Here is a 13,962-nt window from a genome sequence, read left to right as displayed (position 1 = left end):
TGAGGGTGCCTACATTGTGATTTTTTTGTGTCCGTCTAAAGTATTGATTAAGGTCTGTATTGGGATCCTGAGACCTTGATCCTGTCTAGCTTGGCTTTCATTGGAAAACATTTAAAACAACACTTGCAGCAGTGGGCAACTGTACAGCAGCTATTTGTGGGCTAGGAGTCATGCTGTGCTGTGGGTGTCAATACATTTCAAATTAAGTGTGGTATGATTGAAATCTGTCTCAGAATATTGGAGTGTCTGAGAGAAGACTATCAGGATTACTGAGGGAACGATGTAGTAAAATGGATACTTAGGGCCAAGGGCTGTTGAGATAGAAACCCTTATTTTGTAAGGGCGAATCGAAAAGTGCCATAAAAAAGGGTTCCCTATCTGTTAACGTTTAGGTAGTCCAGACAATTGGCAGCTTACCACAGGTTTCAGAAAATATCAGAGACAGAGACATTTGTCTCATAACCATCTTTCTATCACATCATATTGTCATCAGGTCAAATCACAACCGTATTCATGTAACAATATCTTTTATAATCTAATGCATTTTCTTCAGTGAATGTTTGGTTTACACTCTGTGAAATTAGGGTACAGTTAGGGTACAGTATTGTTCCCTGGGGTACAAAAATATAAATACACATAATGTACCTTCAGAGTGATCTCACATGATACGGTTCAGTACCTTTTAGGGTACATGTGTGGATTATGTAGTATTATGGTACATTTTTGTCCCCAATATTTTGAATATAAAAGTACAATCCTTGGAGGTGTGGCTTAGTAGGGACGTAGTTTTCAGTGAGTTATTTTTGACCACTCCTGAGTGGAAGTGTTGTACCAGTTTCAGTGGTCTATGTTTATGTTAGTTAAAGTTTGAGCATGTCTGCTGCCAGTTCTAAAGACCTTATAAAGGCTTTCACAAGAGCATGTGACAAAGAGCTGCATTAATATTGTAGCAAGCCAACACTGAGCGACCTTGCCAAGAGGTACAGACCTTTTGGCGTAATGATTAAGTTGTTGGCTTGACAGTTGCTGGACCCAGGTTCGAGTCCCGGTCGGGGCTACCCACTGAATTTGCTACATTGATGTCAGAAGTGGGATGGTGGAGAAGTGTGTACAAGTGAGGGTCTTGGTATAGAGAAGAGGTACATTTTTGCCACTTAATAGGAACACACAGCTTTGTCACTGTGGTGGTACCCTAAAAAGGTACATTTGTACCTTTTGGATCTTTGAAGGTACGAACTGCAAGGGTACAATTATGTACTGATGGGTTCTGACTTATAAACTAGAAATATCCTTAATCATGTCACAGAGGGAGAGAGAGGAATGCAGGACGTGTAAGTACTGGCATAACATGTTATTGTTAATTATCAAGTATCCTATGGAAATGAGAAGTGCCATAGTCTGGTTTCTACACCAGAAGTAAATTGTTATCTGTAGGAGGAATGTATATGGTGGAAGCAATCACATGGTTGCAGTCACTGATAAGGGTGGATAGCTGTGGATCAGTGAGGAGTGAGGAATGAGGTCAGGTCACATTAAGGGAGAAGGAACAGTTTATTGCCCGCATCACTTAACTTCCTGCCTAGCAATAAACATGTAATGTTTAGAGGGAAGGGAGGATACTTCACCCAAATTGGGGTATATATACTTGTGCTGGTGGAAACATGTCTTTGTCTTATGCAGCTGTGGGACCCAGTGGGTGAATAAACTTGGTTGAGCTTTACTAATCGTCCGTGAGTTTTACTCTGTTCGTTTAGAACCTAACAGTACCTATAACTAATGGTACAATGGACGTACCTTACAGGGTACCTCGATAGCAGGGATACTCAACTACTATTTGAGAAGGTCCGGTCACACTAATTTCCTAGGTGGCAAAGGTCCGGATGGATATAGTCATTTATCGGTGTAGTAACAAACCCCCACCTCGCAACCTATGCAACCCCAAACTGTTCACACCCCTCTTGTTTGCATAGAGAACATTTTGCAATTCTATACAACGCTATGAGCCCCACAATCACGCCGGCGTGATTTAGTGCTTCCAACCCCTTTTAAACATTGTGTGTTTTTTTTTTGCATTGGATTCGTTTATTTCTTCTGTATCCGCTGATACTAACCACTATGTGGGACTCATAGCGTTGTATAGAATTGCAGGAAATGAACTTTAAAACTGCAAAATGTTCTCTACGCAAACAAGAGGGGTGTGAACATTTTGGGGTCGCATGGGTTGCGAGGTGGGGGTTTGTTACTACACCAAGAAACACAATTTTCCCCCACCATGCTAGAGTAGCTAAATGCTAATCCCGGATGTTGTGAATCGCGTTCAGCCAATCAGGTTGAAACTATCAGAACAGGGGTTCCTTTTCTTTTGCACCTGCTGCATTAGCAGCATCGCATTAGTGGAATCCAAGACTGTTCTCAGGGAAGATCTGTAGCTATATATGTTTGAGTTGCAGACAATTTTAGCATTTTCGTTTTTTTCGCCTTCTCAACATTAAATAAAGTTAAGGAGGAAATCGAAGCATATGCAGCCTGAATGGAGAATGTTTTAGGTATGATCCGGTCCACGAGGGATACGAATGTATTGCCGGCTGCATACAATCTATTTGGACGGTAAGATGACACGACTCAATATCGCCATCTGCTGGCCTTTGGGCTAGAGTTATAACCAGTTTAGGAGGGCATGCCATTTCTTGAATGCCCCTCATTCTCCCGACAGTAGGACCTGCTCCCCTCCATCACCCAACAGTTGAAGGTGCACAGTTGATAATCACCTCGATAAATGCCTAGAAATTTAACCTAAACTATACCGTAACTAATTTCACACATATACAACCAGCCGGTGACAATGCTACGGGCCGATTATCAGCACAAAATGTCCTGACTGAGAGAGCAGGCCCTACATCTCAAGCAAAAAACAACATCAGCAAAGCACTCACCAGCTTTTGTTGTTTATGTGACATGGACATGCTCCAACTGATGCCATTGCGTGAAGATGCACACCATGTAAGCACGAGCTGACAATAACAGACTATTTTTGACTGCCGTCATATCGACACTTAACAGTATACTCATTATAATGCCATTTTTGCTTTTGTGCTGATTTTCACTATTTATCAAGCACACTTGGTGCTTATAAAGATGTTTAGGCTACTGATGTTTTCATCATTTGGCCGTGCATCTTGTTGACTGTGCATCTTGGTGGTTGGGGTATATACACTGAACAAAAATATAAACGAAACATGCAACAATTTCAAAGATTTTACTGAGTTCATAGAAGGAAAAAAGTCAATTGAAATAAATTCATTAGGCCCTAATATATGTATTTCACATGACTGGGCAGGGGTGCAGCCATGGGTGGGCCTGGGAGGGAATAAGCCCACCCACTTGGGAGCCAGGCCCACCCACTGAGGAGCCAGGCCCAGCCAATCAGAATTACAGCCATAAATACTCCTCAGTTTCATCAGATGTCCAGGTGGCTGGTCTCAGTCGATCCCGCAGGTGAAGAAGTCAGATGTGGAGGTCCTGGGCTGGCCTGGTTACACGTGGTCTGCGGTTGTGAGGCCAGTTGGACGTACCGCCAAATTCTCTAAAACGATGTTGGATGCAGCTTATGGTAGGGAAAGTTTTATTCAATAATATTCAATATTCAATTATCTGGCAACAGCTCTGTTGGACATTCCTGCAGTCAGGAGACATCTTGAGACATTTGTGGCATTGTGTTGTGTGACAGAACTGCACATTTTAGGGTGGCCTTGAATTGTCCCGAGCACAAGGTGCACCTGTGCAATGATCAAGCTGTTTAATCACCTTCTTGACATGCCACAGCTGTCAGGTAGATGAATTATCTTGGCAAAGGAGAAATGCTCACTAACAGGGATGTAACACATTTGTGCACAAAATGTAAGAGAAATAAGCTTCTTGTGCATATGGAAAATATCTGGGATATTTTATTTCAGCACATGGGACCAACACTTTACATGTTGCGTTTATATTTTTGTTCAGTGCATTCGGAAAGTATTCAGACCCCTTGACTTTTTCCACATTTTGTTACGTTACAGCCTTATTCTAAAATTGATGCAATTTATTTTCTTCCTCATCAATCTACACACAATACCCCATAATGACAAAGTGAAAACAGGTTTTTTTGAAAATGTTGCAAATGTATAAAAATAAAAAACAGAAATACCTTATTTACATAAGTATTCAAACCCTATGCTATGAGACTCGAAATTGAGCTTCGCTGCATCCTGTTTCCATTGATCATCCTTGAGATGCTTCTACAACGTGATTTGAGTCCACCTGTGGTAAATTCAATTGATTGGACATGATTTGGAAAGGAACACACCTGCCTATATAAGGTCCCACAGTTGACAGTGCATGTCAGAGCAAAAACCAAGCCATGAGGTCGAAGGAAGTGTCGGTAGAGCTCCGAGACAGGATTGTGACGAGGCCCAGCTCTGGGGAAGGGTACCAAAAAATTTCTGCAGCATTGAAGGTCCCCAAGAACACAGTGGCCTACATCATTCTTAAATGGAAGAAGTTTGGAACCACCAAGACTCTTCCTAGAGCTGGCCGCCCGGCCAACCTGAGCAATCGGGGAGAAGGGCCTTAGTCAGGGAGGTGACCAAGAACCCGATGGTCACTCTGACAGAGCTCCAGAGTTCCTCTGTGGAGATGGGAGAACCTTCCAGAAGGCCTACCATCTCTGCAGCACTCTACGAATCAGGCCTTTATGGTAGAGTGGCCAGACGGAAGCCACTCCTCAGTAAAAGGCCCATGACAGCCCGCTTGGAGATTGTCAAAAGGAACCTAAAGGACTCTCAGACCATGAGAAACAAGATTCTCCCTTTGGCCTGAATGCCAAGCGTCACGTCTGGAGGAAACCTGGCACCATCCCTACGGTGAAGCATGGTGGTGGCAGCATCATGCTGTGGGGATGTTTTTCAGTGGCAGGGACTGGGAGACTTGTCAGGATCGAGGGAAAGATGAACAGAGCAAAGTACAGAGAGATCCTTGATAAAAAACTGCTCCAGAGCGCTCAGAACCTCAGACTGGGGTGATGGTTCACCTTCCAACAGGACAACGACCCTAAGCACACATCCAAGACAACGCAGGAGTGGCTTCGGGCAAGTCTCTGACTGTCCTTAAGTGGCCCAGCCAGAGCCCGGACTTGAACCAGATTGAACATCTCTGGAGAGACCTTGAAAATAGCTGTGCAGCGACGCTCCCCATCCAACCTGACAGAGCTTGAGACGATCTGCAGAAAAGAATGGGAGAAACTCCGCAAATACAGGTGTGCCAAACTTGTAGCGTCATACCCAAGAAGACTTGAGGCTGTAAACGCTGCCAAAGATGCTTCAATAAAGTACTGAGTAAAGGGTCTGAAAACTTATGTAAATAGAAATATTTCATTTTTTTTTAAAATATAAAATTGCTAAAAAATATAAAAACCTGTTTTTGCTTTGTCATTATTGGTTATTGTGTGTAGATTGATGAGGGGAAAAAACAATTTAATCAATTTCAGAATAAGGCTGTAACGTAACAAAATGTGGAAAAAGTCAAGGGGTCTGAATACTTTCCGAATGCATTATATATATATATTTTTTTGTTATAATAAGAAACTGCAACCGCATAACATTTTGAACACTATAATTTTTTGGGGTTATATATTTTTTTGTTTTAGCATTTAGCCTATGGTAACATAAACTAATGAAAATGCAATTGTGTTATTTGAAATATTTTTTTGTATCTAATGTTACATAAGACCTTCATAAACACAACCAAATTATTATTGTTGCGATAGCATATATGAAATGTATTGATTACACCTTCAGAATGTTGCAGTCATAATAACCGTTCATTAGCTCAAAGAAGGGCCCTCAAGGCCCAGCGGTTCTAGTGTTAATGGTGAAACTGCCACGTTAGTTTGGGATATTACAACAACAAAGAAGTTACTGCAAACAACAAACACTGTTTTTTGCACGCATGATAGAACAGAAGAATATGTACTGTACATTTTTGTACCACGCTGCTCACCTCCGTTTGGACGCGCCTCACCTCCATTTAGTTAACAACACAAAAACAATAACAAATGCGCCTGGGGCGACCAGTGGCGCTGTTTCAACTTTTGCGGATCTCAGCTTTACAGTTTTTCTTAATCACGTACAAGCAGTTTTTGGATCTGTGTTGAAACGTATCTATAGCAGAATAGCATTGATCAAATGCTTAAATACATTTACAGAACTTCTGATACTTTTCTTGGCTTTGTACCTGACTTGCATATCTTAGACCACCTTTTCCTAAACTTTAAATTCAAATGTCATCAGTGAATACAAAATGCACTGTTAAAGGGGAAATCTGCACTTGCAACATCAATGTTTTTAACTTTAGAACCCAAAATATAAGCTTGTTTTCCTCCTATGCTTGTAAACAAAGTACATTTAAACACACTATATAGCCTCAAAACATGGTTAAAAACTATAATTTTGATATCATAGATGGTCAGCTTTTTACTGAAATAGGGGTGGGGAGATTGCTTTGTTTCAACTGCTGATTGCTGCTTGAAGTGTTTTGTTCACCGAATATTAACACATTGTTTTCATCAGAAGAGAAATGTGTGCAATTGTGTTTACTGTTTCCGGCAATCAGTGAACTAGTACTGCACAAAATTCTAAATCACCCCATCAGTGTCATACCATGTACAATATAGAGAAATACTGTATCTAGGCAAATGGGGCCTGTCAAATTTGTATGATTTTTTACAATATTGCGGACATGCAGAGATGCAGAGACTGAAGTTGGGTTACTTCTAAGTAACTTTGGGTTACTCCTAAGTTATCGTCTCTAACATTGTGACCTTCATTTTAGAGCTTTGCTTTGGTGTGGAGGCCAATACATTCATATCAGTTGTGTTCCTCCATTGTATTCACCCTTCCTTATTTCAATTGTGAATTGTGTTTCTGTGCGCCAATGGAAAGTCTACAAAACTATGAGCAAACCAGTCTATGTATTGAATACATGGATTTGGATTGTGATGATACCAAAGAATGAATCCTTTACACAATGTGCTTTTTCTTCTTCCTTTTTAAAATCAGGAATAATATTTGATGTGTATGAAATGGTTTGGTGAAATATGCATGAAAAGGAGAGTAATTGCCCATAATTCTGCACCTTTGGATAGTTGTACTTCCAATTTTGATCATCATGATTTAGTGACCGCAAAGAAAATGTATTGATCTACTTGTATTTTTTACAAACTTTGTTTTGTCTGCTTGTACTCAAGAGATATGTACGTTTGCGTTAATCTTTTTAATTAATATTTTTGATGAATGTATTTGCAATTTTTTGATTAATGTATTTATGTTTTGAGAAGGCAACTACATTTTGAAAACACATGTACTGTTTCGCAAAAGGCCACAGAGTTGTGTGTCAACAATATTGTTCAAAAAAATGCTTGTACACGATTGAGAAAAACTGTACGTTCAATTCGATACCTTTTTTTCTGAGAGTGTATGATTAAGAGATGGTCTTACGGTTGTTAAACTGAGCAGGTATAAAACGGAAGATCACACAAATCACAGAAAATGAAATTATCATGCGTAACAAAAAAGACAATGTTTGTTCATCTTGTATTAGAGAAGAACACTGACAAATATCTACTGAGCAGTGATTAGAGCATGCATTCCGTGACGCCTGCCTGCTTATCTAGGTAAACACAGTATGTGTTAGACATTCAAAAGGAGCAAAGGTAATTGTTAACACAATATGATTACAAAGAAAATGTGTGTGTGTGTGTGTGTGTGTGTGAGAGTGAGTGAGTGAGTGAGTGAGTGAGTGAGTGAGTGAGTGAGTGAGTGAGTGAGTGAGTGAGTGAGTGAGTGAGTGAGTGAGTGAGTGAGTGAGTGAGCGAGCGAGCGAGCGAGCGAGCGAGCGAGCGAGCGTGCGTGCGTGCGTGCGTGCGTGCGTGCGTGCGTGCGTGTGTGTGGATCCCACTGACCTCATCTCCAGGTCTTCACTTTCCTGGGGTGTGAATGTGAACAAAGCCACGTAGGTGTTGAGCTGCAGTATGTCCTTCTGCAGCCGTCTCCTCTCCTACAAAGCAACACACACACACACACACACACACACACACACACACGCACAGGCACACACACACCCACACACAGAAGCTGTCAGCACAATCCACCAAACAGGTTGTCTGAGTATACACATGCAAAAAACGACCACAGCTTTTTGTTACTCACTAATCGAATCAAAGAGGAAATGAATTATTTATTTATTAGGTGTTCACAGCGACATGGTCAAATAATTCAAGCATACATTGGTAACTTTTATTCTAATTTGGCAGACAGAAACTTTGGAAACATTGTCAAAAAAAAAAGATCACTATCTATCACTGGAATTTTAGATACTAATGCTCTGCCATAAGTGACTACCCTTTTTTTTCCTCTTTCCTTTCTTGTATGCTAAGCCATTTTGGAACACAAATCAGTCAGTATCTAACTATTTATGTTGACATTTTACATTGTTATATTATTACACAGTACCAGTCAAAGGTTTGGACACACCTACTCATCCAAGGGTTTTTCTTTATGTTTACTATTTTCTACATTGTAGAAAAACTATGAAATAACACATATGGAATCATGTTGTAACCCAAAAAGTGTTAAACAAATCAAAATATATTTGAGATTCTTCAAATAACCACCCTTTGCCTTGATGACAGCTTTGCACACTCTTGGCATTCTCTCAACCAGCTTCACCTGGAATGCTTGTCTTGAAGGAGTTCCCACATATGCTGAGCACTTGTTGGCTGCTTTTCCTTCACTCTGTCGTCCGACTCATCCCAAACCATCTCAATTGGGTTGAGGTTGGGGGATTGTGGAGGCCAGGTCATCTGATGCAGCATTCCATCACTCTCCTTCTTGGTCAAATAGCCCTTACACAGCCTGGAGGTGTGTTGGGTCATTGTCCTGTTGAAAAACAAATGATAGTCCCACTAAGCCCAAACCAGATGGGATGGCGTATCGCTGTAGAATGCTGTGGTAGCCATGCTGGTTAAGTGTGCCTTGAATTCTAAATAAATCACAGACAGTGTCTCCAGCAAAGCACCCCCACACCAAAACACCTCCTCTTCCATGCTTTACGGTGGGAAATACACATGCGGAGATCATCCGTTCACCCACACCGCATCTCACAAAGACACGGCGGTTGGAACCAAAAATCTCAAATTTGGACTCCAGACCAAAGGACACATTTCCACCGGTCTAATGTCCATTGCTCATGTTTCTTGGTCCAAGCAAGTCTCTTTTTATTATTGGTGTCCTTTAGTAGTGGTTTCTTTGCCGCAATCCAACCATGAAGGGCTCCCAAGTGGCGCAGCGGTCTAAGGCATTGCATCTCAGTGCTTGAGGCGTAACTACAGACCCCCTGGTTTGATTCCAGGCTGTATCACAACCGGCTGTGATTGGGAGTCCCGTAGGGTGGCACACAATTGGCCCAGCGTCGTACGGGTTTGGCCGGTGTAGGCCGTCATTGTAAATAAGAATTTGTTCTTAACTGACATGCCTAGTTAAATAAAACAAAATAAAAATCACAGTCTCCTCTGAACAGTTGATGTTGAGATGTGTCTGTTACTTGAACTCTGTGAAGCATTTATTTGGGCTGCAATTTCTGAGGCTGGTAACTCTAATGAACTTATCCTCTGCAGCAGAGGTAACTCTGGGTCTTCCTTTCCTGTGGCGGTCCTCATGAGAGCCAGTTTCATCACAGCGCTTAATGGTTTTTGCGACTGCACTTGAAGGAACTTTCAAAGTTCTTGACATTTTCCGTGTTGACTGACATTCATGTCTTAAAGTAATGATAGACTGTTGTTTCTCTTTGCTTATTTGAGCTGTTCTTGCCATAATATGGACTTGGTCTTTTACCAAATAGGGTTATCTTCTGTAATCCCCCCCATACCTTGTCACAACTGATTGGCTCAAACGCATTAAGGAGGAAAGAAATTCCACAAATTAACTTTTAAAAGGCACACCTGTTGATTGAAATACATTCCAGGTGACTACCTCATGAAGCTGGTTGAGATAATGCCAAGAGTGTGCAAAGATGTCATCAAGGCAAAGGGTGGCTATTTGAATAATCTCAAATCTCAAATATATTTTGATTTGATTAGTTTTGATGTCTTCACTATTATTCTACAATGTAAAAAACAGTAAAAATAAAGAAATACATATATGTTTATTTTAAGCAGCTCTTCTGCATACCTATCAATGATTATACCTTTGTATGACCTTGTGATCAATTTATTTTTGTATATATTTTATTTGAATTAACACTAGAGGCCATGAGTAACTTGGTAAAAAGGAATGGCACCAATTGGCCTATAGGTGGCGCTGTTATAATCAGTCTCACTTAAACCCTCATATCCGCTGCCCCGTTTGACCTAGAGAATTGAACATTTGTATGTAGGTGACTTTCCTCATGCTGAACGAATTTGCCTCAAGGACCCATAAGGTCCGTCAGGCCAGATTCTCCACCATCTTGGAAATGTTGGAAAGAATCTTATCATGAGTCCAAATAACACCAAATTTGGTATGTAGGCCCGAAACAGCTAAGGGATTGGTTAAGAGATGGCTGAGTTATTGATCAATCAGGAAATCAGATTTTACGTATCAATTTTCATCCTTTGTAAATCCACTTCACATGGGCCTATAGTCCCCTGTAGCTCAGGTGGTAGAGCATGGTGCTTGCAACGCCAGGGTTGTGGGTTTGATTCCCATGGGGGGCCAGTATGAAAAATGTATGTACTCACTAACTGTAAGTCGCTCTGGATAAGAGCGTCTGCTAAATGACTCAAATGTAAAATGACTATCAAATTTTAACTTTTTAGGGTCATCAAAGACATTACCATGATGGTCTGTAGTGACGCCTCAAGCACTGCGATACAGTACCTTAGACAACTGCGCCACTCGGGAGCCCATGATGAACCATGTTAAGTTTGGAATTTATATCTTAAAAAATAAGGAAATATGAATTAACTTTTGTAATATTTCTTAGATCATTTTTTCCCCTTGACATCCATTTTGCATCTTAGATTTAAATTATGCAGATGAACAATGTGAAATATCGTGATTAGTATATGATCTGTATAATCACATATTGCTGCCCTATTATGTGGTCTGAATGTAGTGAAAAGTGGTAATTTTATTCTGTAAAATGAGAATGAGTCCTGCCGCTAGGCAGTCAGCATATTACTGCTATGAGAGTCCATTGAACTATTTGGGAATGCTAATGTTGAGTGTACCAACTGAGATTTATATCAACACGGTAATGCTTTCACTGATTGCACATAAAGGAAGATAGTTCCTACATGATAGAGTGCTTGCTTTGTTATCCAACTAATCTTGTGTCCTTTCTGCCATCCTGTGAACCCCAATCATTGCTGCTTGGAGCTATGTTTCCTTTTGATTATTCCAAGATTATAATGAGCTGTTGTTCCAATTGAAGGAGGGAGAATTGCTCAAGTCGTTCTGCCACCTGCTACTGTAAAGTTTCCACAACATTATATCATCAACATGAAGCATCCCCTTGTTTAGTTTTTCTGTTTTCATAATCGGCCAGAAAGTTAAAAGACAATAAAAGCGGGGGCGGAGAGGATGTTGTTAGAGAAGTGCTAACCCAATTATCGCAGACACATTTTGCTAATGTAATTGCACACACCCACACCTAAAGACATTTTTCTACTTTTGTCACAATTAGTCGCGAGTTCACAATTACCTAAAATATTAATGCAACCAGTCAACAAACTTGTTCTCATTGTAGTTCTCATACAGGAGAAAATATTTTGGTGTCATGAATTGAGGGAGAATCATAGCAAAGTAGAGACCGCAATGTATTGTACATTTGCTAAATGGTCTTATTCCATTCCAACAGAAATAACAACAACTCAAAGTCCCTCTCCTCCCAGACTGCAGTTATGGTACTGCATAGCTATGATGTGTCGTGTCCTGGGATGTCCTAGTCCAAAATGGCCAGCATGCATCACCCAGGTGGGCACCTGATATTAGTGATGGATGAGCTGAGTTACTCTCTGGCAATGCTCTGCTGGCTCTGGGTTAAAAGGCAGTAAGGCACAACAGAAACTTTAGGGGATCCATTATGGCAGACCAACAGCTCTCTGGGGGCCATTCGACTCCGATGGCTAGCGCTAGGTGATAATATATGTACTGTATGTGTCTGTATGGTGGCCATTACATTGGGAAAGCGGAGATCACTGAAGAAAGGCCAATGAGAAATAGTGAAGCATTAGAGGTTATATGAGGAGCAGTAAATAAGGTCTACAAGCTCACATTTTAGTGTGAGAAGTACAAGCCATTGATTAAAATCAAATCAAATTCTATGTCACATGCGCCGAATACAACAAGTGTAGACCTTACAGTGAAATGCTTACTTACAAGCCCTTAACCAACAATGCAGTTTTAAGAAAGAATACCAAAAAAAATCAAAAATATTAAATATAAAATAATACGAAATAAAACTAACAAATAATTAAAGAGCAGCAGTAAACATAACAATAGCGAGGCTATATACAGGGGGTACCGGTACCGAGTCAATGTGCGGGGGAACCGGTTAGTCGAAGTAATTGAGGTAATATGTACATGTAGGTAGTGTTATTAAAGTGACTATGCAAAGATAATAAACAGAGAGTAGCAGCAGTGGGGGGGGGCAATGTAAATAGTCTGGGTAGCCATTTGATTAGATGTTCAGGAGTCTTATGGCTTGGGGGTAGAAGCTGTTTAGAAGCTTCTCGGACCTAGACTTGGCGTTCCGGTACCACTTGCCATGCGGTAGCAGAGAGAACAGTCTATGACTAGGGTGGCTGAAGTCTGACAATTTTTAGGGCCTTCCTCTGACACCGCCTGGTATAGAGGTCCTGGATGGCAGGAAGCTTGGCCCCAGTGATGTACTGGGCCATACGCACTACCCTCTGTAGTGCCTTGCGGTCGGAGGGTAGTGCGATGAGTTCTCAATCGTTCAATACATGGGGACATTAAATGTCTGTGTGTTCGGAATATGGGAAAATAAATGGGCTGTAAATTTGAACAGGCCAGCCAGTTGTTTGTGGCTCTTATTTCAGATAGGACAGGAGGAACCGTGGGGCAATCTGCTCCTGCAGTGTGTGGTTCATTCAAAGTCAGAGCCTGTGTCTGTGTGCCATGCTTTTATAGACCTGCCTTCAGACAGACAAACGGCCTCCTCCCAGCTGTGCTAACCTCAGCCAGATGAGAGTGGAAAATACCACTTTACATGTTTCAGCGAGCTGGCCAGGAGAGATTGCATAGTATATGTGTGTGCAGTGTGTGTGTGTGTTTGAAGTTTTATTTCAAGTTTCAAGTTTTATTAGTCATTTGTAGAGGATACACATGGTATACACCATCCATCAAAATGCTTACTTGCAGGTTCCTTCTCGACAATGCAACAACAATAATAAATAATAAAAGATACGAATACGAACATAAAGTTAGAGAGGGTAAAGAAAAATATTTTTGTTCGGGCGCCAGGCAGGTATTAACCCTGCCGAAAGGAAAAGAGTAGGATAGATAGAGACCCGCTACCAGACACACACAGATCAGCAGAACAGACTGCCTAGAGGGTAGCCTGTTTTCCAGATAGCTAGTGGCGAGAAAGGATAAGACACAGCACAGGGGTAACCCAACTAATAATACCTCATATAAGAATAATGGCAGAGCAATTCAAAGGCAACTTCATAGAAACAATTGACTAGAAAGAACCCAGTCATAACCCTTAGAGAATTTGCAATATTCTGTATTACCTCCCAGTGGAGGAGTGAGGGGGGAATGAATGGGTGTGTGGGGGTGTGTTCATAGACAAAACAAAGGCCTTAAAAAGTCCTAAATCTTCTCGGCCAAATGTCAATAGTACCACACCAAATCAATACAGTTCAAA

The 13,962-nt window shown here is 41.0% G+C and overlaps 1 protein-coding gene across 1 annotated transcript in view; it reads right to left on the bottom strand.

Annotated features, from left to right (window-relative positions):
• LOC311102372 (SH3 and cysteine-rich domain-containing protein-like) overlaps positions 1-13,962 on the bottom strand; it is a gene marked incomplete at both ends in the record, with an annotated part of 104,732 nt that overhangs the window by 5,131 nt on the left and 85,639 nt on the right. Inside the window, one exon of the mRNA XM_084143693.1 lies at positions 7,994-8,088. Within this exon, the coding sequence (XP_083999819.1) occupies positions 7,994-8,088 (95 nt within the window). The remainder of the gene's footprint in view (positions 1-7,993; positions 8,089-13,962) is intronic.

Source organism: Coregonus lavaretus, assembly GCF_964263955.1.
Source record: "Coregonus lavaretus genome assembly, chromosome: 27".
Taxonomy (NCBI): domain Eukaryota; kingdom Metazoa; phylum Chordata; class Actinopteri; order Salmoniformes; family Salmonidae; genus Coregonus; species Coregonus lavaretus.
Note: the sequence above shows the minus strand (reverse complement) of the source record. Positions and strands in the feature narration are given on the sequence as shown.